This window comes from Chiloscyllium punctatum, chromosome 2 (genome assembly GCF_047496795.1).
Source record: "Chiloscyllium punctatum isolate Juve2018m chromosome 2, sChiPun1.3, whole genome shotgun sequence".
NCBI lineage: Eukaryota > Metazoa > Chordata > Chondrichthyes > Orectolobiformes > Hemiscylliidae > Chiloscyllium > Chiloscyllium punctatum.
In genome coordinates, this window is record NC_092740.1 from 13,801,722 (window position 1) to 13,827,842 (window position 26,121).

Consider the following 26,121-nt stretch of genomic DNA (forward strand, 5'->3'; position numbering starts at 1 on the left):
CAGTTTAATTTAGCCAACTCCTTCCTTCTTATGGACTTTGGACCCCAAGATCCCTCTGTATATCAATGCTCCCAAGGATCCTGCCATTTACTATGCAGTTTCTTCTTGTACTTGAAGAAAGATGCATCATCTCACTTGCCCAGATTAAACTCCATCTGCCATTTCCCTGCTCCACTTTCCACTGATCTATAACCTGCTCTTATCTTTTTATAATCTTTCTCAATATCCAAAACTCCATCAATGTTAATTTCATCTGCAAACTTAGTAAGCCAGACCACTGACATTTTCATCCAAAGAGATACCAGCACTGAGCATTGTAGAATATCACTGGTCACAGACCTCCAGTCAGAAAAACATCATCCAGCGGTGGCAGAGGAGGAGGAGGCACTGCTGCCTCACAGTGCCAGAGACCCAGGTTCAACTACCACCTCAGGCAACTGTCTGCATGGAGTTTGCACATTCTCCCAGCATCTGCGCGAGCACCCTCTAGTTGCTCCAGTTTCCTCCCACAGTCCAAAAATGTGCAGGTTAGGTGTATTGGCCATGCTAAATTGCCCGTGGCATTAGGCGAAGGGGTAAACCTAGGGGAATGGGCCTGGGTGGATTGCTCTTTGGAGGGTCGGTGTGGACTTGTTGGGCCGAAGGGCCTGTTTCCACACTAAAATAATCTAATAAAACTACTTCTGCCCATGACCAAGCTAATTTTGTATCTAACTTATCAACTTACTGTGGATTCCATGCAACGTAAATCTTCTGGACCAGCCCACCACGAGGGACATATTAAAAGAAAAATCAATGGGCTATTCTGAAGTCTTCCAACAACTCTCAAATAGGTCATCTCAGTACAGTAATTCTCCTTGATCAGAAATGCTACTCCTCATCCCCATCTCACCTGAGGTGTCTAAAACCCTGGGATGTTGAGTTGCCAGTCCTGCCCTTCTCTCAACCAAGTCTCTGTAATAACAACAGTTGTTCCTGTTATACTCCTTGCATTAACAGGAATACACTTCAGACCACTAATCTTGCCGTGTTCACCAAGCCAACCCTATCTTGTTCCTACTACTTACATGACTACTTTTTCATTAATCCACTGCACATGCAGACCCTGATTAGTTTAAACCCCTCCCCTGTAGCAAACCTCCCTGCCAGGATATTTATGCCCCTCCAGTTTAAGTGGATCCAGTCCTTGTACAGATTCCTCCTGCCCTGAAAGGGATCCCAATCTTCCAGGTGTCAGAATCCCTCCATCATACACCAATTCCTTAGCCATGCATTCAACTACACGAGCTTGCTCCTTCTGAGCTCACTAGCATGTAGTACAGAGTAAGCCTGAGATTAGAACCCTTTGAGGTCCTGCTTTTTAAAACTTCCTACCCTACTCTGAACTCTTCAGTGCCTCATTTCGCTTTCTGCCTATGTTGTTAGTACCAATATGGACCATAACCTCTTGGCTGCTACACACCCTTAACCCTGGCACCAGAGAAGGCAACGTACCAGCCTAGAATCTTGCTTGCACCCACAGATGTGCCTCTGACTACAGCATCTATTACTAGTATTCACCTGCACTTAGCCCTCCCTGCTATACAACAGAGCCAGTCATAGTACCATTGATCTGACTGCTGCTGTTGCCCGTTGTGCAAATTGCTAGGTTTGGATCGGAGGGTTTTGTTAAACAATAGCATAAAGTCTCATCCCTTTACTCACTGAGATTGTAGGACCTTAAAGGAAATGAGAGAAGACTACCAAACTCTACTCATACCTGGTCGAGTACAGAAAAGTCAGAAATAAAAAAAAATAAAAACACTTCCAAGCTGCAGAAATGAAATTCCAGGGTCAGTTGGTCCCATTCCTGGATAGAGAGAGATTGCGACAGTGCAGTAATACCACCATTTCAGAAATAGTCAGCAATTCACATCTGCTCCAACTCAACGAGATCATCCAACTGAGAACCCTGTTCGCACCTTCTCCCTTTAACCAAGGGCTGTACCCAACTCCTTGAAAACATTCAATGTTTTGGTATCAACTGCTTTCTGTGACAGGGAATTCCACAACTGGTGCTTTGTAGTTAGTGGAGAGTGGATTAAATTACCCACTCCATGAGGAGATGCACAATTTGTGGCACCTCTGCCTCAGATTTTAAAAAGTTTTTTTTAAACAAAAAAGAGAGATCAATAGGTTTTCTAAGAATAAAAAGCTGCTAAGATTTATCAAGCTTTTCAAAAACCTCAACTTGTCGTTTAGTTAGGATACAGCAATGAAATTATAAAGTTGCAATGCATGCTGGAACACAACAGCATTCACCAGGTTTAGTTTACATGCTTCACAAAGATGTACTCAACAGTACATATTCTGTCTGAAAGAGGCTGTCCCAAGGAAACATTGTATGCAGACTGAAATGGACACACCAAGATCTTTGAAAAAGAAGAGGAGGCTATTAATTGTTAGGGACCTGACAATATTTACAGGAAGCAACAAGCACTCTAGTCTTAACCCCAAAGTCCAGGATTGTGATCTCAGATGCAAAATGCACCTCAGGGAATGCTCATGTCAAAAGTTTAAGCCAGCATAAAACAGCAGACCAAATGATGTAAAAAAATGTTTTATTATATTACAATGAAAGAATGATACAACACATTACCTTCAGTGTGCTACAGGTGGGTAGCCAGCACCATGTATGTGCGAATTTATATTATACATCTTAGGAGCTATATAAAGCATTCTCTACTGAAGGGAGCTCCTCAACAGTACATATTCACAAGTCTCTGGCACAGAACCCATCCAGTGTACCTTAAGCCGTTCATAAACCCTCCTCCCTAACCAACACCATCCCGTCCATACACCCAAAAGAATAAAACTTAATCTGGTCAACAGAAACTGCAGTTGCTCAACCTTCCAACCAACCAACCAACCGCAAGTGCCCTGGGAGCTTTGAAAGGAAGTAGAGTTAACTTCTCTCAATTCCAACAATTCACAAAAAGCATGTGGCGGCAGGAGGAAAACAGAGATTTTCCCACATTCTACAAAATAAAGCTCTTTTAAAAAGACATTGAAAAATGTAAAGCCAGTGATTGTGGAACAGTAAGAGGTTTAATACTGCAATGATGTTCCCCTTCCTGAAAGGCCTGGTAACCATGAATGGGCTCAATCATCAGAGTAGGCCAACATTATACTGAAGAAAACATTACAAGGCTCATTATCTAATGCTTTGCAACAATCAAATCTTACAAATTTAAGGGAATTCAGTTTTGGTCTGTTGGAGACCTTAAGTCTACATTGGCTTCCCAATCCCACCTCGCCACCCACCCACCCTTCCCCTACCAAAGATAAAAATACATTTTACTGCTACAGTTTCCTATTTACTTGAGGAAATAAAGCCCAGTGTCTAACTGCAGTGGGTCACTTTGTTCAAATTGGTGTCAACAAAAATCCAGGTCCAAGGCAACAGCATCTTGCAACTGGGCACAATTACCGTCGGTAGATAGACACACGCTGGGGTGTGGTGGGGGCGGGGCAGCGGCAGCAGGTGTGTTTTTTAAACTCCCACTAGTTTAGCTTACAATGAGCCCAGCTGCGAAGCTGATGGAAGAGGAGTTTAGTTTTGAGCAGCTGAGTCGATGGAGAATGTCAGCAGTGTCAGAGCTGGCCAGGAAACTTGGACACTCAGCTGCGTTCAACGTGGACCTTCTGCCAGACTAACAGCTTGGAGGCAGTCAACTTTCAACAACTAAAGTTATAAGTAAGTTTATCCACATCTCCCCTCCCCAAAAATCACTGGCTGCTAAACACCTGGATCACACAGAACAGTTCAAGCTGGCCACTGCCTCTGGAATAAGGGCATTAGCAGTGCTCTGGGGTACACCCTCCACCTCCAATCAATGCTCATCACAACGGTCCTCCACTACATATGTTTGGCTGACCCACAGTGACATCAACAAAATTCAGACAATAACTGGCTGCAGGGATAGGACAGAGAGAGACAACGCTCATTTAAAAACAAAGAACTCACATCCTGTTCCACAGCATTGGGCTTGAACCTGCAACATGAATTGTTGCACCTCAGATCCAAGAATCCAGTTTTTAAAAGCCACCTGGCTTATAGCCATGTGAAAGCAGCGTCAAAAAGCCTGTCAGGATTGGGACCCCTTACCCAGAGTAAAGCACCCACCACCTACTCAAGTGTCTTTGGTATGAGGAGAGCGCACTCAAGGCCAAAAGCAAACCGCACCAAACCCAAATATAGGATACAACCCTAATCTACTCCCTCAGAGTCAGGGTTTGATACACTCAGCACCCAGAGAAATATCTCTGCCCATCATCCCCCAACCCCACCCACACAAAACCATACAAGTCAGAGCACTGAACAGAAATGCAGCTACCAGAGAGTGATCGAATAGCAAGAGTATAGCAAAGGATACGCTGGTTAGCACACCAACCGAGGTAGTCTTTGCTCCAAACACCCTCTCAGCCACATTCAAGTTCAGTACCCACACCAAAGAACTCTGCAGCAAAGCAACAGAAAGCCACTTAGCCCGTTGAGCACATCCCACTCAATTAGATTAAGACTGATCTCTTATTTCAAAATTCACTTAAATCACTTTCATATTCTAAGTCAGGTGATGCCAGCTTTGAAAGTTTCCACTGAAAGACGATCCACTAGTTTGCCCACGTGCCCCTGGAAAGGGCCAGCATTGGGGCTTAATGGGCTAATGAGACCTTCAACTGTAACCACGCTCGCCAGTCACAAAACTGGTTTTGGAGTCCTAAACACACCAACAGTATGACCAACAGGATGGCAATGCCCCTCCAGGTGCTGTCTTCAAACTTAGCTTCAAGGAAGAGGACCTCACATCAGAATCTTTACCAAGGGAGGAAACTTACAAGTAAACAGATTTGACAAAAAACACCATCACAAAATAAAGTCAACCCAACTCAATATTGCACACCTCCTAACTGGTGACCTAGGAATGTACACTGAGCAAGTCTCCCCTCCAATCAGTAAGGCAGCACCATTCCATGCAGAGAGGCCACTGCTCTAGAAGTCTTGTTGACTAATCCCACATCACCAGCTGCTCCCCCCTCTCCACACCAACCCAAACCCAAACCCCTCCAACAGCAAACAGACAAAGCTGTGAGCCAGTCCCCTGTTCAGTTGTAGGACTGAGTTGAGCCCACTGTTCAAAAAAGGCACAAACAGCAAACCCCAGGCAGATCGGTCAAACTGGGAAAGCCAATCCTGCTACTCACACTCAGACGTGGGACGAGGATTGTAATTTTAAAGATGCCAGAGGAAAATGCCCAGAAAGGATGGACTAACATGCACACACACAACCAGCAAGCTGGGACACTTGCTATCCATTAGAGTCACCTTTCATCTCCTTCTCCGTGGTTCTGTGCGAGAGTTTTGCGTTTAGTAAACAGCTTTCCTTTGTTTTTATTTGATCACAGCATTCCGTCGCTCAGGAAAGGACCGGACGGACTGTACACGTCACATTGGAATTTGATCCTATTAACAGTCACATGTGTTTAATGATGATAAAGTAAAATCTCTATTGCTTTCATGATTCAGAAATTGGCATCCACAGAGGAAATAAAACCACCTTCAAAATAAAATTGCTGGAAATTCTGCAGTCTGTCAATCGAATACCACTGAGCTACATCCCTGTTATGAGGCATTTAGAGCCATTTTTCTTTCATTACAGGAACCAGCAACAACAATAGGATACAATAAACTTACTTTTATTAAAAGATTTTGTTTCTTTTAAAATTCAGCTGCCATGTTCTAACCTTTGACCTGCCCCCACCAGGAGATCAGGGTTTTGGGTAAAGTTGGGGGAGTGGGAGTAAGGAGCACGATCACAGAAAAGATCACGTGAACTGCAACCTCAGAACTACCTGGTTAGCGGCAAGTTTGGAAGCAGCCGCTTCGAAGAGTGCAAACAAGGACAAGAGCTGCCATAAGTTCTCACCATTGTATCCGCAAGGGACAGATGCAAATGCCAGCAATCGGAAAGCCTCAGGGCTCTGAAGAATACCAAGGCACAGAATGACAATGGCAGAAAGTCTGAGACTCTGAGCTAGGTCCTGTACCATTTTAGTCCCATCTCACCGCCCCCACCCTCCCCAACAAGTATGGTTTAGATAACATTTAGGAAAATATAATACAAAATTTTGATACAGGAAATTGAGACTACACTGGCTAAAATTACTTGACTATTACTTTTGCAATTTTTTTTCAGTCCTTTTTTTTTTAAAAACCTTCTCTAGATGAGAAAGGCATGTCTCTCTAGAGAGGGATGTATATGTAAATGATTGATCAGTTTGTCTAGAAGCCATGCTCTAATGACTAAAACCAAGCAGACAGGGAAAGCAAAGACTTAGTATCACTAACTTTCAGTAGAAGCTGTCAAAATGACACGGATAATGAAACTGCTACGAGCCCGGTGTATAATCACAGAAAGCAGAAGCAAAATTCTCAATTTCTTTTTGCTCGATATGCCTATTGCTGCAGTTTCTTTTTCAAAAAGAAAAAGCCCTGTATTAATGTGCGAAGTCTTGATGATTAACAAGGAGAGAATAAATGCACTGTGCTTAGCCTTGATAGGAATACTGTCTAGTTGTTTTAAAAACAAAACGCATTCTGCATCAGGAAGGTAGACAGCTGACAGGAGATAGGAGGTACAGAGGTGAACGCTCCTCACAGAGCTGCACAGTGGAAAACCAGCCCTGGATAACACCAGCAAAACTCACTTGGGTCTAGCTAGCCACGCCACCTCCCTTCTCATTCTTACCACGGGCAGATCGGAACAGGATGACAGAATAAAAACCAAATTAAAACAAAAACCAGGAGGACAGCAATACTCTACTTTCAAGCCTAATCATTAGAGCTGGCTTTTCACCCCCACCCCCCCCAACCCAACTTTGCCCTTAACCTGCCCGGCCACTTATTGCCAATACCACCCTGCACTTCTTCACACCCTTGTGTCAAGAGTCAAATCGTCGGAATGGATGAGCCAGGTTCTCAAAGAACTGCAGGAGGGTAACAGCAAATGCAAGTGCTCTGTGGTTGGGGTGTCTGTTAAAGAGTGGCAGTCAACATCCCAGGAGAAAACAAAACTCATTTTTTTTTATATATAGATATAGATATATATATGTATAAGTGCCCTGCGTTGACAAATGTGGTCCTCTGCTGGTAACCAAAGTGGTCACTATGAGGGTCTTGGTGTGACTGTGTGAGAGTCTGCATAGCCACTGTCACTTGAACTGCTCCGGAAGCTGTAGTGGTCATCAACATCACTGGCACTGCCAACACTGTCCAGCTCACCAGGAATAAACTCCATACCTTCGATGTCAACATCAGCTTCTGTGTAAGAGCACAGGTGAAAAAAAAATCAAACCAGGGTTGAAAGCTTTATGAATGATATAAACTGACTTAGCTGTCATTTGCTCCAATTCATTCACAGGATGCGGGTGTTGGTGGGCAGGCCAGGATTTATTACACATCCAGGAGGTCAGGCAGCACCTGAGAATCAGGAGAATCAACATTTTGGGCACAAGCCCTACCGTCAGGACATCTTTCTATCCCGAAACGTCAATTCTCCTGCTCCTCGGATGCTGCCTGACCTGTGCGCTTTTCCAGCATCACTCAACTTTATTACTCATCCTTGATTACCCAGAGGACAGCTGACAGTCACCCACATCGCTGTGTTTCTGGAGTCACATGTAGACCAGATTTCCTTCCCTAAAAAAGGATGTGAACGAACCAGATGGATTTATCCAACAATTGACAACAGGTCCATGGTCCTCATTAGACTCTTAATGAGAGTTCAGATGCCACCATCAGCCTTGGCAGAATTCAAAAAAATGGGTCCCTGGATCACTGATCCAGACCGAAGGCCTCAAAAGGACCATCATACACCTCCCCACCCCACATTTCATTCCATCTGGAAAGATATGGTCCACTTACTTCCCTACCAGGCTCTATCCCTCTGCAGATACTGATTAACCCTGACCGCTTGCCTGCCCTCCCATCTCAGTCATAGACTCCAGACCCAAACTAGGATAGCTGCTTCCAAGGCCCTGTGCAATAGCCCAGCCAGTCATTCCAAAACTGCCCTGCAGCTTCTTGACACATGGGTATTATTCACAGAATTGTTACGAAGCAGCAAGAGGCTATTCAGCCCATCATGCCCACACTGGTTCTATCCCCTTGTGCCAATCTCCTGCCTTTCTTCTCCCACTCGCTGTCCCGATGCACTATTACTATCCAAGTAACCATCTGATGTCCCTCTGGAATGCCTCAATTGAAGCTGCCTCCACCACATTCCCAGGTACTGCATTCAATAGTTCAGCAGGTGACATGCTCAGCCCCAAGATTACTGACTTTTAAAGAAATGGTTTGCACTCCAGGTGACAAGAACAACAAGTATTTATATAGCACCTTTAACTGAACAGAACATCCCAGTGCCCCCGATGTGGAGATGCCAGTTTTCTTTTGGGGATGAGGGGGCAGTGCTGTAGGGAGTGGAAAGCAGGAAGCAGAGAGCTGCGAAGGGCACAGGGAGGGGGCACAGCCAGGACGGAGTGAAGTGAGGGGCAGACAGAGGGAGCACAACGCCTTTCTGACTGCACAACAGCTCAGTGGTTAGCACTGCTGCCTCACAGCGCCAGGGACCAGGGCTCAATTCCAGCCTCAGGCCATGTGAAGTTTGCACATTCTCCCCGTGACTGTGTGGGTTTCCTCCGGAGTGCTCTGGCTTCCTCCCACAGGCCAAAGATGGGCAGGTGAAGGTGAACTGACCATGATAAATTGCCCGTAGTGTCCAGGGACGTGTAGCTTAGGCACATTAGTCAGGGGAAACGTAGAGTAACAGGGTAGGAGAATGGGGCTGGTGGGTTATTCTTTGTGGGACCTGTTCCCACACTGTAGGGAGTGGTTAATGAACTTGGTTGACAGGTGGAGCTCGCTGGCGTTCTGGCCCGCAGTCGGCCAGACAGTCTTACCTTGCTCCGAATCGGAGCGGTCGGTGGAGATCGCTGAGCCCAGGCTGTCAGTACGGAGTCGCTCCATCCCCTGGACAGCCAGCTGTTCCAGCCGACGCCTCAGATATCGCCGCTCACGCTGCAGCTGCTCCTTCTGGTGGAGCGCCTTCTTGTCCTGTTCCTCTAACTTCTGTGGACAAGACAGAAGGGGAGCGAATGAAGACAGACTCTTGTTTTACAGTACCCTTCGTGACCCCCCCCAGCACCCGAAGGCTCAATCTAGTCACTGGCACAAAAGTAGGAAACGACATTGGAGAATGATGACTGAGTGATAGATATTAGACACAGGGCACAAGCAAGAACTTTGTTCTCAATAATGGTCTCACTAAGAACACAAGAACCAGGAGCAGGAGTGGGTAGTCCCACCATTAGAGCCTGCTCTGCCATTCAATAAGATCATGACTGATCGTTTTGTGGCTTCAGCTCCACTTACCCACCCTCTCACCTTAACTCTCAATTCCTTTACTGTTCAAAAGAAAAAAAGTGATCTTTCATTTAAAAAAGGTTTACTGAAGTAGCCTCAACTGCTTCATTGGGCAGGGAATTCCGTGGATTCACAACCCTTCGGGTGAACAAATCCTTTCTCAATTCAGTCCTAAATCTGCTCCCCCTAATCTTGTGTCAGGGCCCGAGGTTAACTCCTCTTAACAGTACAGTAGGCACTCGGTCTGTGTCAGCCTGGACTCTAAGACCACAAGATGCCAGAGCCAAGGCAGGCTAATCACACCATTGACTTAAAATGACAAGAACATGACTCCAAGTTATACAGCATTGAAACAGACCCTTCGGTCCAACTCATCCATGCCAACCAGAGATAAATTAATCTAGTCTCATTTGCCATAACTTGCCCATCCCCCACCAAACCCCTCCTACTCATACCCATCCCAGATGCCTTTTAAATGTTGCAATTGTACCAACCTCCACCATTTCCTCTGGCAGCTCATTCTATAAATGCACCACCCTCTGCGTGAAAAAGTTGCCCCTTTAGATCCCTTGAGTCTTTCCCCTCTCACCTTAAACCTATGCTCTCTTGTTTTGGACTCCCCTACCCCTGGGAAGAGACATTGCCTCCTCACCTTATCCATGCCTCTCGTGATTTTATAAACCTCCACAGGGTCGCCCCCTCAGCCTCTGACACGCGGAAGGAAACAGCTCCAGCCTATTCAGCGTCTGTTGCTCAAACCCTCCAACCGTGGCAACAGCCTTGTTAATCTTCTCTGAACCGTTTCACAACATCCTTCCTACAGCAGGAGGGTCTGAACTGAATGCGGTATTCCAAGTGCGGCCTTCCCAGTCTGTTCAGCTGCAACATGACGTCCGGCTCTTATACTCGATGGTCTGAGCAAGTGGCGGTGGAGGTGGAGGTGGAGGAGCCTCCTTAACCACCCTGATGACCAGTGACACCATTTCATGGAACCATGCTCCTGAACCCCAAGGTCTCCTCCTGGAGTAGGAGCCATCTGCTTCATTCCAAACCAGGAGTGCAGCCCAACAAGCATCACCAGGCACTCAAGAAACATGGTATTTTTCATTCTTTGATGTCGGCATTGCCAGTTGGCAAGTGTCACACATCCAAATGCCCCTAAAATGTGCACATTGCTGAAGGCATTCCAGAGGGCAGTTAGGAGCCCAGCGTATTACTGGGGGCCTGGAGTCATATGTAGACCTAACCAAGTAACAGTGGCAGATTTCCTTCCCTAAAAACAATTTAAAAAAAAAATAGGGATTTAGGGAACCAGATGGGTTTTTACAACAGTCACCCCGAGGCCAGCTTTTTGGTGAATTCAAAGTTTCACCAGCTGCCAGGGAGAGATTCAAACCCCACACCACCAGACCATTAGCCTGGGGCTCTGGGATTACTAGTCCAATCACATCACCACCATCTTACACTGCCTTTGGACTTGGATCGAGACATAATCCACTCATCTGTACTCACTGCCTCACAAATACTTTCCCCTGCTGAGAGAACCATATCCAGCTGTCAAAGTTACCCAACTTACCACCACCGCTCGCTCCAGTGGAACAGTCCACGATCACAACCTACTGCAACCTTAAAATAAAACCCTCACCTCCCTGCGCTGCTGAAGGTCTGCACAAGGAAGGAAAACAGAGTGCACCCAGAGCGAGCGCCCGTTTACCTTGATGTGAGTCCGTGCTCGCTTCAGTAGGCTCAGAGTGGTGTGTCTCGAACAGTCAGGCCCAAGTGGTACCAGCTCCTTCAGCTGCTCCAGGTATAACCTCAGCTTTGCCCTCCTGCAAGTGAAAACAGCAGTGCTCAGTGACCATTGCAAACAAGTCAAAAACCAGCACGTGCAAGAATGGAACAACACAAATTCTGGTCAATGCCAGCCAGAGGGCAAGGGGGTCTGGAGTACCACATACAGCTCTGGTCCCTGTGAGGAGTTAGTTGCACTGGAGGTAGTTCAGCAGAGGTTCACTGGGTCAATTGTAGAGAGGAGTGTTGTCTTATTAAGCAAGCAATATCAGGGAGGTTGTGGAAGGAGTGGCAATGTCTCTGGATGAGTCATCCAGAACCCTATTGAATGGAATACAAAAAGCCTGCAGTGATCTTGTAGCTACTGCTGAATGATGTAAAAACCCATCTGGTTCACTCATACCCTTCGGTGTGGGATATCTGCCCCCCTTACCCAGTGTTGCCTACATGCAAGTCCAGTCCCACAACAGTGATGCTGACTTAACCACCCTGTGGATAATGAGGAACAGGGAAGGAACGCTGACCTAGGCAGTAATGCTGCATCCAATGAATGAATGGAGACCGACCAGCCTTTCAATTCACCCACCCTTCAATATGGTAGTGGGTGATCAATACCTCTGCTCCATTAGGTGGTGAGATGGGGGGGGGGGGGGGGGGGGGGGGGGGGGGGAGCAGAAACAGTGTAAAGAGCTGCCATGCCAGCACCCGACCCACTCCATTCCCGTGACCACCATCTCCCAGTGTAACCACCTCCAGTAGCCCTATCGGTCTATACAGCCACATACAGACTCCTCCAAGGGAGGAAGAGAGGCATCCCTGTCTGTAAGGGACCTCAATCAATGAATGAGATTCAAGAGCCAACACATCAGAGCACTGACCAGCACCACAACAAATTACATTCTCCAAAGAAAATTAATACAAGGATAAACCAGGAATGCTGCACTAAACCCAAGAGACCACTGGACCAACACATGGCTGGTGCTACACTGGCCTCAGTACCTGGGATAGGGAGGACTGTATCAGCCAGTATATCCAACCAGACACCCAGAAAGCCCAGACCCCAAAAGGAAGGAGATTTAGCAGTAACCCTCCTGTTTCTTAAAACAAACAGTACTGCTTCCATTCAGAGGGTTGCACACTATTCAGGAGGCAACCTGTAACACAGCAGCAGAGGAACAGCATGTTACTCAAAAGGGAAGTCTCCCAGAGTTATCACAGGGCATGAGCTGGAGGTTAAGGATAAAAGGGTTTGCTGTTATTCACAAGTGGCTCCTTTGCTGATGACAGGGCACAGAGTGGAAACTTTGACTCTTAACTCAGTCTCCCTGCAGACCTATTGAGTATTTTCTGTACATTTTGCTTCCTTGTTCCTGCTCAGAGGCAACACCAGTCACAAGGAGTGGGACAGTACTGTAACACACACACACTAACGGAAAGGCAGGGGCAGGGGAAGAGGGAGGAAAACTGACCGAGTGTGACATTTCACCTCAAATAGAAAAACAGGTAAGATACAAAAGGATACAAGCAGGAAGCTCACCTCTGAGATCTAATACAGATCAGAGTTACCAAAAAAGAGAAAACACGTGGGAGGAGGAGGGGGACAGACAGAAAGAAAGATCATGATTATCTCTGAAAAACCACAACTTGCACCATGAACGTTCACAGCCAAACACTGCACAGAATCCTCTTAAATCAAACAGAGAAGTTTCCTTTTTGAAAGAACATAGTTTTAAGAAGATAATAAAATGGTGTAATTTTATATGGCACCTCCCCCACTGTCTCAGCAATACCTTCAATGCTCCACCTACAACATAGTGTCTCAAAATAGGCAGTGCAACATTAGCAGCAGCACATGGCATGCAGCAAGGTCTCCAGGAAAAATAAGCAGTTAACAGGTTTCTTATGCAATTGTAGACAGAGAAACATTGGTCAGAATACTGACAGGTCTCCCCTCATCCTTTTCAAATACTGGCCATGGACCTGTACCATCTTCATTTCAGGCACGACATCGGATTCACGTCTCACCTGGAAGATGTAACTACCATTACAGAGGGTGAGACAGTGAGATAGGAAGGGAGGAGAGTGAAGAACAGAGATTGAAGCAGAAGACAAGCCTGCTTAAAATGTGTTTCTTTTTAAAATATAATTTCATAGGACGTGGGTGTAGCTGGCTGGGCCAGCACTTACTGCCGGTTTCTAATTGCCCCTTGAGAAGGTGGTGGTAAGTTGCCTTCTTGAACTTCCACAGTTCATGAGTGGCTCAGTGGTTAGCACTGCTGCCTCACAGCATCAGGGACCCAGGTTCAATTTCACCCTCCAATGACTGTGCAAACTCCACACATTCTCCCAGTGTCTGCGTGGGTTTCCTCTGGGTGCTCCAGTTTCCTCCCACTGTCCAAAGACGTGCAAATTAGATGGATTGGATATGGTAAATTGCCCATATTGTGTTCAGGTTAGGCGCGTTAGCCATGGCAAATGCAGGGATACACTAGAAGGTGGTGGGGGGGGGGCAGTCTGGGTGCAAAGCTCAGGGGACTTGTTAGCCTACAGTGTGGAAGCAGGCCATTTGGCCTTTCTATGGAAGTGTGCTTTGGGTTGGGACACCCCTAAGGTGGTAAAAGGCAGAATGTCTGTCTCTTCATTCATTCACAGAATGGGGATGTCTCACTGCGATTGTCATAACGCAGATTGTGACTCAGCAATGCATTCCCTACGGGCACTGTGGGTTCACCTACAGCATATGGACTGCAGCAGTTCAAGGGGGCAGCTCACCATCACCTTCTCAAGAGGCAACTAGGGACAGGCAATAAACACATTCTGTGAAGATAGACATTTTACCTGCTGTATAGATGGCAATTGTTATGAAGGTGTAGGTGTGTAATGTACCTTAGAGAGGAAGCTAGCAAGGACTGAAAGCACAGCATATGCTGAGCAATTTAACATTTGGTTGAAACAAATAGCTGGTGCTGCATTGCCGATGAACAAAAACAAATTTGAGTTCGGCCAGTTTAAATTTCGCCCCAGATACCAAAATCCAACCAAACTTGAATTTAATGTTTTGGTGACATCAAACCAATGAAATGATCCGATATTTTGGGGCATAAAAACCAGGCATTTTGAACAGTTCAGGGGAGAACTGCCAAGAAAACCAACAAGTATAGACTGAGCCAAATAGCTCACTGAAAGGTACCTGGTCATAAGACAGACCTGGGAAGCAGAATACTGAAGAAAAGATGACAAGAAAATCCAAAATGGTAAATTAACAAAGCTGACTGGTTTTGAAAAGGTGATCTGAATAAGAGACTTTTTTTTTAAAAAAAAGGACCAGTGCTGTAGAGTGTGGGGGGGGGGGGGGGGGGGGGAGCTAAAAGATAGGTTTAAGAAAAAAGGCATTGTAAATAGTTGTCTCATGTGCTCTTCTAGACTTAAAAGAATGAAACGGTTAAGTTTTAGTTTAAATAGTGACCTCTGGGGTAACTCTTTGCCTCTTGAAATTTGAGAGATTAAAGCGCAAGATGAGTTTCGGTGTGTCGGGGTTAAATTAGCAGAGGGGTTTACCCCATGTCATAATGATCAGATGAAATTCAGTATTCTTGCATTTGTCATGACAAGACAGACCTTTATATTGGTTTATTTAAATAAAGGTGGACAGGAGAACAGAGGGATTTGTATCCCATGACTGTCAGTAAACTTTGAATTCAATAAAAATCTGGAATAAGCAACAAGACTAAAAAGGTGACCACATAACCGCTGACAACAGTTGTGATAAAACCCCCATCAGACTCACTGCTACCCTTCAGGAAAAGGAATCCGCCCTCCTTACCTTGTCTGGTCTACCTGGGACTCCAGACTGGCCTCTGGGCAATTGGGGATATGCAATCAATGCTGGTCTAGACAGGGGCACCCACATCACACAAGCAAATAAAAGCAAAAACCATGTAGGATAAAAAGGGGTGGTAAATGCAGACACAGAACATTGGCCTGTGCTGGAAACCCTTTCTAGGGCATTCAGCCCATTTGTTCATACTAGGTCATTCTCCCATTGTACTTATTGCTTAAAGTCATGCTGCCTGTCTCCGGGGGGAGATGTTGGGACAGAGCAAGGCTGACACAAACCCCACTCTGTACAACAGGATGAGAATCCACACAAACCTCTCACTGCTTCCCTCAGAGGAAAACCAGCAACCCAGCTTTCACATCTCAGCTGTTGGAAGATGGCAACAGTCAAGACAATAATGAAAGACTGAGGTACAAAGAGTGGGGTCAGGAGCACTATCCGCCTCTGGCCTGCTCCAGTCTCCAATACACGGACAGCTAGTCTACTACCGCCTTTTCCTACTTACCCTCAGCAACCCCGATTAATACCCTAGGCCTTTGCAGGGAAGGCATATAATCACTAGACTGTTAATCCAGTGACCCAAGTAGTGTTCTGACGACCCAGGTTCCAGTCCAACCACAGCAGATGGTGTAATTTGAACACAGTAAAATCTGGAAATAAGAGTCTAATGACCATGAATCCATTGTTGAAAAACCCATCTGGCTCACGAATGCCCTTTAGGGAAGGACACTGCCACCCTTAACCAGTCCAGCCTACATGTGACTCCAGACTCTCAGCAATGTGACAATGAGCAATAAATGCTGCCCTCATCCCATGAGGACAAAACCTTCCACCTCCTTGCTTGACAAGAATCTACACACTTCAGCCTTAAGAATATTCATTGACTCAGATTCCATTAGGGAGAGAGCAAACCCTCCTTTCCCCCACCTCATAGACAGATGTTCTCCTTTCTGCTTTCATACATGGAAACCCCATATTTACTTTTTTAAAAAGTACACAGTGACCCCTAACTTCATAAGGAAACTCCCACTCCAGATCAGCCCCCTCAGGACCTTGTTTTAATGAAGTCACCTTCCAGCGTTCTCATGATGGACTGAGCTGTTAATTGATCACAGCATGGTCAATTTAGTTACAGTCCAATCAATTCATTGCTTTCAGTCAGTCAACAACAGGCCCACACGTGGAGAATGGTCCAATCTAAAGTGAGTAGCTCCACCTAAACAGGACACACAACACACCTTGAACTGAATGAATCAACATTAACTCATCCCTCAGTATGTCTCTGGACAGCACACTCCTTGGCATGGCTGCTTGCTCAGAAACAATGCCTCCTGGACACACGCGTTTCTCCACCACCACACACAAAAAAATCCCAGACCTACAGGTGCTGGAAGATGTACTTCCTTTCACATCAGTGAGCAGAGTGATCTTACCACCATCCACCACCACACACCTCCCCTCCAACCTCCTAAACAATACAGCGGAGTTACCAACAACAAATCCTGCGTTATCTCGACACACCCAGGATCAGCTCTCGAAAGCAGACAGGCTGAAAGCTACTGGTGCCTTTAAATACTCGGGGAGGAAGGAGCTAGAAAATGTCTGATACAACGCATCACAAAGCTAATAGGAAAAAGAAAGAAAACGCTGTTTGAAAACTGCAAAGATCCCCATCCTGACATGATCGGGGGAGAGAATGCTGCAGTTTAAAATCTATGCCAACTATTCACAATCTATCATGAATCCAGTCCCTCCACACTCACCTGTGCTTTTCCAGCTCGTTGTGAGAGGATCTGTAAGAAAAGAATACAGAAAGAAAACACTGATGAATAATTGATAAATTTAATCAAACAACAAGGATGCTCTCTTTAAAACAATGTAGTTTATCGTGCTTTAACAGTAACTTTCTTAAAGGAAGTTTATTAAACACGAGGTTGGGGTGGGGGTGGGAAGCTTTACAAAGTCGGGGATAGGATGCTTCTAACGAATAGCTGGACTTTCACTGCAAGGACACACCACTGCACACATTTAGTGGTCTCAGGAGGCTAAGACCCTACTGGGTTTGGGAACTTGCCAATTTTCAGAGAGACAAAAAAAGGACACGTCAACCCAATGAAGATGAGAGTCTCAGGAAAACCAACTACTAAAGCGCTCAGTGTTAACAGCCACGCTGTTGCTAACATTCACCTCACGTTTGGTTTTCATCCGCTGCCCCCTACCCACCAAATCGACCTGTTCGAAATTATTTGAAAAAAAGAGCTCAAATCTAGTAGGCGAGAGCGCAAAGTTTCTTCAGACTTTGCATGTAAAGGATCAGAAATAGTTATCAATGATGCTTTCCTAATGCTGACATATGAGAAACACTGTGGGCTCATGGGAAGGGTGAGGTAGAAAACACAATGGAGAGTCAAGAGGAATACAGAAGGTTCAGTGGGAGAGGTGCAAAGGCAAGTAAAGAGAAGCAAAGGGAAATTACAGGACTGTCAGCTAGCATGGAGGGTTACCCTGAAGTCTTCTACAGGTGCATAAATAGTCAGCAAGTGTGGTAAAAGAGGTATGGTTGATTACAACCAGAAGATAAGCTTATGGAGGCAGAGGGCAGGGCTGAGGTGTTCAATACACTGCATCGGTCTTTACCAGAGAGGGAGATGCTTCACAAGCTCCTATTGAATTGAATATGGATGTACTGTCACTTGTGATATACAGTGAACAAAACATCAATCTAGATTTGATCAATATATCGTTTCAGTTGCATGACACTGACCTTTTGTTATAAATTCTGTGCCTTTTGATTCTGCCCCACTAGCTACCTGACAAAGAAGCAGCGATCTGAAAGCTGGTGCTTCCAAATAAACCTGTTGGACTATAACCTGGTGTGTGATTTGTAACTTAATTAAAATACAGTGAAAAGCTTTAACTGGCGACAGAGGAGGAAGCTCGGTCACAAGGAGGAGTCAAGATTGTGCACGTGGAGAGATGGTTTACGCTGGAACGAGAGCAGCCTGTGGTCACATGTAGAGTTAGTAAATCACAGCCACCACCAGCCTGTCTCACAGCAGTTCCCTCACGTCCCAGGGAGTCCTGGCTGCTTCACAATCAAACTCTGGGGAAGGAAAGATGTGTCAGGCCCACGACAGAAGGGAAGAGCAGCACTTACTGGCAACTCTTTAACATAATAGACAGGGCACAATAATTATTAGTCTGAGACAGCACACAATCCAAGGCACACGAAAAGGCCCTTCAGCCCATCGGGTCCGTGCTGGTGGAATAAAAACGACCCCCCTCACGTTTCTAATGGCAGCACTCGCCCCATAGCCTCGTGCGCCTTGGCTGAAGGGCCTCAATCTGTGCAATAGACCTCGATGACTCTGTTCCTGCTCATCTGAAACACAGAACACAGGACGTGGCCATTCAGCCCATCACAGCCAACCCGAGAGGATTCAGCAGCTGACAGCATTCCTTCCTGGATCACCTCCCTCTGCACAAACTGCATTACAAGATGTTGCAAACATCTGTGCCTCCCAAGGTAACCCTCTGTTTACTCCTTCAGTTCAAAGAGTCACCAGAGGAATTTGCACCTAGGAGACTTCACTGAAACAAAAGAACGCAAAAGGGGGAAAAAAAAAGGGAGGTAGAAGTGACTATTCAGCCCCTCCAGCCAGCTCCATCACAGATGACATACAGTAATGACATTACTGTGCCTTACATACTTCAAAAATATCCAACAACTCCAACACAATCTACAGCTTCAGGGAGGGTGGGGGAATCTGGGTTCTAGATTTCCATTACTTTTCTGCATCATCTAAATGTAGAAACCAGTGTAATTCTTCCTTGTTCTGGATTACCCTCCAGAGGGGGACTGATCCTCTGTACCTAACCACCTGAATGCTTTAACAGCTCCATCAGATCCCCGAAACAAAATGGAGGGGGGATATATACAATTTACCACCTGCACCACACGATGTAGGAGTAGTTGGCCATTCAGCCCGTTGAATGGCAGCGCAGATTCAATGAGATTGTGGATGATCTGATAATCCACAAGTGCGTTTGCTGACTTTTCCCTCACGATTAAAAACCTGTCTTTCAGCCTTGACAGCCCTTTGTCGTAGAGAGTTCCACAAATTCACCATCCAAGAAATTCCTCCTAAACCGGTCACTGACTGGGAGATGCTGTGTTGAGATTATGCCCTGCTCAGTATCATGCAGAGCTGTCATGAACAAGTGTAACGGAGCTCAGGTGACATCAGGCAAAGCCAGAGATACCTGTTCCCTGGAGAGGAAAGTCCCAGCAATTCTTGGACGGCAACGCCCTCAAAAACTCCACGCCCAAATAGGTTTGTGCATCTCCGGCCTCCTACGTGAATCAGTATGATACTGCCTCAGTATCGACACCCTGCTGAGCAGAGCCAGTACATCAGCTTTCAACAAGGATCTCTGATGGTTACAGTCCTTGTGCCAAGGCTAATTCTGTGGGAACCCAGGTTTAAATTAATAAATCTGGAATTCTAAAACTAGTCTCAGTGAGGATGACAGTGAAACTATTGTTAGAGGAGTCTTTACAGCAATTGACAGAGTGATGGAATACTCCCCCACCTGACCCCAACGCCACAAATGTGAAACCAGCCACTTTGGTGGCAAGAACAGGAAGGCAGATTACTACCTCAATGGAATCAATTTAGGTAAAGGGGCAGTACAGAGAGATCTGGGTGTTCTTGTACACCAGTCAATGAAGGCAAGCATGCAGGTACAGCAGGTAGTGAAGGCGGCTAATAGCATGCTGTCCTTCATAGCAAGAGGGATTGAGTATAGAAGCAAAAAGGTTCTTCTGCAGCTGGACAGGGCCCTGGTCAGACCACACCTGGAGTACTGTGTGCAGTTCTGGTCTCCAAATTTGAGGAAAGACATTCTGGCTATTGAGGGAGTGCAGCGTAGGTTCACTAGGTCAATTCCTGGACTAGCAGGATTACCTTACACTGAAAGACTGAAGCAACTGGGCTTGTATACCCTTGAGTTTAGAAGACTGAGAGGGGATCTGATTGAGACATATAAGATTATGAAAGGATTGGACACTCTGGTAGCAGGAAACATGTTTCCGCTGATGGGGGAATGCCAAACCAAAGGACACATTTTGAAAATACGGGGTAGACCATTTAGGACAGAGACGAGGAGAAACTTCTTCACCCAGAGAGTGGTGCTTGTGTGGAATGCTCTGCCCCAGAGGGCAGTGGAGGCCCAGTCTCTGGATTCATTTAAGAAAGAGTTGGATAGAGCTCTCAAAGATAGTGGAATCAAGGGTTAGGGAGATAAGGCAGGAAGAGGATACTGATTAGGAATGATCAGCCATGATCATATTGAATGGCGGTGCAGGCTCGAAGGGCTGAATGGCCTACTCCTGCACCTATTGTCTATTGGCAACCATTGGTGCCAGATACTCCATCAGTCTGTACCATCCATAAGGTACACTACAGGAAATCACTGAGGTTCCTTATTCAGCACCTTCTAATTCCACCACCACTTCCATCTGGAAGGACAAGGGCAGCAGATACATGGGAACAGCACCCCCTGCAAGTTCCTCTCCAAGCCACTCACCATCCTGACTCAAAATATAATCACTGTTCCTTCTCTGTCACTGGGTCAAAATCTTGGAATTCCTCCCCAAGGGTATTTTGAGACTTTCTAAAGCACATGGACAGCAGCAATTCAAGATGGTTCACCACCTTCAAGAGTGAACTAGGGATGGACAGATACTAGAGCAGCCTGCAGTTTCCACATCTCAAACTAAATAAAACCAGCCAAGGATTGAATCGGCTCTGCTGAATTAGCTCCTTTTTGCAGGAGGAAGCAGTAACCTGTTAATCTCACTGATTTACACAAAACTGAGCTAGAGCTGAGAGCACACTGTATAATGGAGAGGTAACAAAGTTAGTCAGATTTCCTTCCCTCTGCTTTAGTTACTGTTCACTATTATAGAATTTTTAAAATTGATGTGGACATTACCATCTGGACCAGCACTGCTGCCAATTGCCCCAAGAGCAAGTGCCAAGTTACCTGCTTGGAGATCAGAGGGGCTTACTCAGTAATTTCCGAGCAAGAGTCAGCCACAATGCTGTGGGCATGCGAAATGGGATGCCAGACCAGGCAAGGACAGCAGATTTCCATCTCCAAAAGAAGAAATTTTAGTCTCAGTCACCCTAACTTAGAACAGCTTTTTATTCCCGATTGGAGGAACTGAATGTGTAATTCACCTAGTAGCTATAATCAGATTTAAACTGGTGGTCTCTTGGTCATTAAGGCCTGGCCCCTAGATTATTGCCATTGTGCCCCTTGTAGTTGGGACAAGATGGTACTCCATACACGTGGAGCAATGGCATAGCAACATCCACACCCTCAATGAGAAGGAAGCACATTATGATGCTGAAATCTACCCATACCATCAACAAACTGGGCAGCAGGAAATGGAACTCAATCCGAGAAAGAGAAGAGAGAGAGAGAGAGAGAGAGAAGGGTGATGCACTTGGACTGGACAAATAAAACAAGGGGATGACAACAGTGAACCTCTGGGTTCTTGGAGTGCATGTTCACCAGTCCCTTAGGTATCAGGAAAGGTGGGTAATGTAGTAAGGTGGCATATGGAATACTCACCTTTATTGATCAAGACAAAAGTTTAACAGCAGGGATTTGATGCTGGATGTGTATAAAGTGGTGGGTAGCCATATTTAGAACAATGTGTGCAGTTCTGGAATCCACACTATGGCAGGAGAGGGTCAACAGGAGTTGCATGAGAATGTTGCCTGAACTGGAGAGTTTCAGTTATGAAGAAAGATTGGACAGAGTGGCGTTGTTTCCCACGAAGCAGAAAGGATGGAGGTGGGACTTGGTTGAGATATATAACATTATGAGGGTCACAGATAAGATAGATGGGAAGGAACATCTCCCCCTTGTTTGAGAAATCAATGACCCCGGGGGTGGGGATAGGAAGGAAACTAACTTCAAGATAAGGAGCAGAAGGCGAACAGCAGAGTCAGGAAAAACCTTTTGCACCCAGACACTGGTGAGAATCTGGAACTCCCTGTCTCTAAAAACCATGGCAGAGGCAAAACGCCTCACAAACAATGAAGCAGCATTTCAATGTGCACTTGCAAAGACACAAGGCTATGGGCCAGGTGCTGAACAATCGGATTAGACTAGTTTGGTGGCTGCTAATGACCAGCACAGGGACATGATGGGCCAAATGGCCTTTGTCTGTTCTGTCAGCCTCTAGGATTCTATGTGAAGCTGCAATGTGATTTAAGATTGTTATATGGGAACAGGGGTTGCTTTGAGACCCTCGTCAACAAAAACTCAACTCTGCCTTGAAGAAATTGAAGGCAGAGTCTCCATACGCACTAACATGGAGAAAAAGCTCATTATCAACCCCTTATCCTTAAATCAGAGGCCTCTGTTTTAGTGTCCTCCACAAGGGGAGGCAGTGATCGACAAGGAGCAGCCCAACCTGCTTAACCTTTCCTTCAGAGGGATCAATCAGCCAGGTGAACCCTTGTTGAATTGTTGCTCATGGAATTAAATCACCCACTGTGTAATTCAGAGTCCAAAACTGCACGTAGAGCACCAGATGTGGTCTCACACAACAGGCATCAGGTACAGGAACTCCAAACCCAGTAACCAATGGATTGCAGAACAGGCAGCAGCTTGTAGTCCAATAACTGACCTTTCCCAACCAATCACTGCCCTTTTACTAACCCAAAAGGGGAGCAGAGGGTAGGCTATTCAACCAGAAGTGAAAGCAGATGTCCAAAGATGAGCAGATCAGGTGAACTGGGCCATGCTAAATTACCCATAGTGTTAGGTGCAGTAAGTGTAGGGGAATGGGTCAGTGTGGACTTGTTGGGCCAAATGGCCTGTTTCCACACTGTAGGAAATCTAATCTAAAATCAGACTGATGGGGCTTTTGTGCAAAAATGATTTAAATTGCTAAGCAGTGACCCCTACTGAGCTGTCATTGATAACACAGTACAAGGTAAAAACAGGAAAAAAAAGCACCAGACAAGTCGCCAAGGCAAGGTTCTCCAGAATTCCATCCACTGGAGAACACAAAAATCACTGAGCAAACCACATCCTGAACAGGTACGTGCTTAGAGTCTAGTTATGACAAAATTTAACCTTCTCACCTGTTGGGTAAAACCGTGCCAAGTTGCATCAGACTGTGTGACACCACCTAAAGGTGGAGGAAGTTACTCTTACTCAGGCTGAATCATAACCAGTGCCTGTCAGGCAATGGCGGTATACACCTCTGATCGAGGTGTTCGACAGGCAGTCACCCAACACTGGCTGTCTCAGTAACAAGCAGACTTAGGAACCATCCCCAACCCTCAACCCCATCCCAGACTCAAACTCTGAAACACCAATCCCCCAACAGAAAACAGTGCTACCAAATTCAGAGAGAGAGGGGAAAGAAATAATTTGTATGCATAAAAGGGAATTAAACATGCAGGGTTACAGCAGGATACTGGGACAGATTGGAGTTAGATACAACCGGCAGGGACTTACATGGTTTGCTCCCGTGTGGTGTAGTGACCATGCAAGAAAGGGCTTCTTGTAGAATGAACATAATCAATCCCAGTCAACAAAATACAAAAGATCGCAGAATCAGAAAAATAGTTCACCTTGGCTCTATACAAGACTGACAACAGAAATATAAAACATGCCTCGTGTTTTTTTTTTCAAAAATGGAGTGCAATAAAGGAAAAAAAAAATGATTCCATAAATAAGTTGCAAAGGAAAGCAATTTAAGGTGATCCGCCAAGGATGGGTTGGCACGATGGCTTAGCAGTTAGGACTGCCACCTCTCATAACCAGGTATTCAGGTTCAAATCCAGCCTCACACGACTGTGTGTGGAGTTTGCAATCTCCCCACGTCTTGGAGTTTCCCCAGAGTGCTCCAGTTTCTTCCCACATTTTAAAGATGTGCAGGTTAGGTGGATTGGGACAGGGGAGGGGAGGGGAGGGGAGGGGAGGGGAGGGGAGGGGAGGGGAGGGGAGTGCTCTTCAGAGGGCCAGTGTGGACTCAGTGGCCTACTTCCACACTGGAGGGATTCTATGAATTAAAAGAAAGGGAATGAGAGACAACAACAGGAAAGCAGCCTTTACACAGCATTGAAATAAGCTAGATCACAGATTTTGCAAGGGAGAGCGGGGGGGGGGGGGGGGGCGGTGAAAAGCAGAAGCTGACAGAACAGAAAAAACAGTAAAACCTAGCAAGGTGAGGGGAATATACCCAGCAATGTTTGCAGTGATACTAGGGGCTGAATGGCCTCCATCCACACTAGTCATTTTTTTCCCCTGAAAATACAGAAAAGGAGAGCACTCATTTTTTTCCCCTGAAAATACAGAAAAGGAGAGCACGCAGAGAGCTCAGTACCATGAGTTGAGTTTGCAAGCGAAGTCTGCAGACAGGGTGAGGGAAAGAAGTGGAAGTAAAAAGAGGGCCGTAAGTGTTGGAGCTGATCCTTCAACCCACTTAAGAGCAGCAAACAGGGCGCAGGCGCAGCACCGAGCACAGCTACAGACAAAAAAAATGGGAGCCAAAAAAATCTAGATGAGAAAAAAAAATCGCTCAAAATAAAAATGGGCAAAAATTTAAAAATCGACAGAACGAGTAACCTTTCGTTTCTTTTGCAACTTATTTAATCTGATCCGAATATGTAACCAGCATCACGTTCACAAACCTAAGGGAATAAGTAATCTGTGCAAAACCGTTTATCTTTTGGGAGGTTTAGGAGAGAAAGAAACGGGCCCTGGCTATTATTTCCATCTAGATGGATATTTTTAAAAGAAACGTTAAACAGAAATATCAACAGTTCTTGCATGGTGAAGGGAGCAGCGACAGTCAAAAGGAAAAAAGGGGGGGGGAAAAATCTTGATAAATTTGGTTTAAATGGATATTAAATTCAGGATGGAAGAAAAGGATGGGGGGGGGGTGGATTTCAAATTTTTTATTTGAAAAAAAAAAGTGGGTTTACAGAGTGGGAATGTGTAGGAGGTTGCTAGAAGCAGCTACCCTGTAAAATGTGAAGACAGAATACTGTACGCGTGGCAGTGTTTATATCCGACCTAAACACAGGCAAGCCCAAATGGGGGAAAATGGCGACTGGGAAAGATTAAAGAGCCAAATATATAATTAAAAAAAAAAGAGAGAAGACCCCCTCCCCGTACCTGTTATTTGGGGTTTTCCTCGTCTTGCCTTTCTTCCTGTTAAATTCGACGTTGCAGGGCAAAATTGACGCGTAGCCGTGTTCTGCCTCTGAAAAGGAAAATAAAAAATAAAATTTTCAAACAGAAACATAACAACTTCAGACCTGCACCCAGAGAGATTCGACCACTGCAACCGGCCAGAGGCAAACAAAACCCTGCAATCGTACCTCTCTCCCTTCTCTCGATGAACTCGGCTGCTTCCAGCAAGGTTTGAATATTAAAAAATGCCATTTCTCTCCAGATAAATTGATGGTGCTTTTTTTAAAAAAAAATGTATATGTAGTTTGTGCGTCTATTTCCTACCCAGTAACAACAAAATTGCCTATCCGATGACTACGAGTGGAAAATAAAATTTGAAGAATACAAATCTATACACTATTTTTAACAAAAAAACAATGAGAGTTAAAAGGAGAAGCAAAGACAACTGAGTGTTAGAGACAAGTTTTTGCAATCCCTCTGTCACCTCAACCTAGCCTGCTAAGCAGCCCAGATGTATTGTGACGCGTTTGATTGACAGATCGAGCTCTGAGTCTTGCTCTCTCCAATGAAGGAGCTCCCCGGAGGAGAAACAACACTCAGGGTAGGTTTCGTCTCTCTCTCCGTCTCCGCCCCCACCTCCACAACCCCCCCACACACCCAGACACAGACACAGATGTATCAACAAGTCGCCGTCCGCCCGCAGCTGATTGGCTCCCGTTCGCGTGTATCCGATCGCTGTATCCACCCGCGGGCCCTAGCAACAGAGGCCGCGTGACCCAGCGGACTGCGCTCCCATTGG

At 45.8% G+C, this 26,121-nt stretch overlaps 1 protein-coding gene across 1 annotated transcript; it reads right to left on the bottom strand.

Annotated features, from left to right (window-relative positions):
• Positions 1-2,583: 2,583 nt before the first annotated feature.
• On the bottom strand, positions 2,584-25,874 carry mxd4 (MAX dimerization protein 4). The gene is made up of 6 exons (XM_072593772.1): positions 25,511-25,874; positions 25,305-25,392; positions 16,856-16,885; positions 11,178-11,292; positions 9,001-9,169; positions 2,584-7,360 (listed from the first exon to the last, which is right to left on the bottom strand). Exons 1-6 carry the CDS (start codon positions 25,572-25,574, stop codon positions 7,206-7,208), a joined length of 621 nt encoding a protein of 206 aa, XP_072449873.1. The 5' UTR covers positions 25,575-25,874; the 3' UTR covers positions 2,584-7,205.
• Between the last annotated feature and the right edge of the window lie 247 nt (positions 25,875-26,121).

Excerpts from the sequence above, each read along its gene's own strand:
- mxd4 (XM_072593772.1), bottom strand. The coding sequence starts at position 25,574 with ATGGCATTTTTTAATATTCAAACCTTGCTGGAAGCAGCCGAGTTCATC. Across the intron at positions 25,393-25,510 it reads CATCGAGAGAAGGGAGAGAG|AGGCAGAACACGGCTACGCG; the intron begins GTACGATTGCAG and ends TTTCCTTTTCAG. Across the intron at positions 16,886-25,304 it reads AGGAAAACCCCAAATAACAG|ATCCTCTCACAACGAGCTGG; the intron begins GTACGGGGAGGG and ends CTTTTCTTACAG.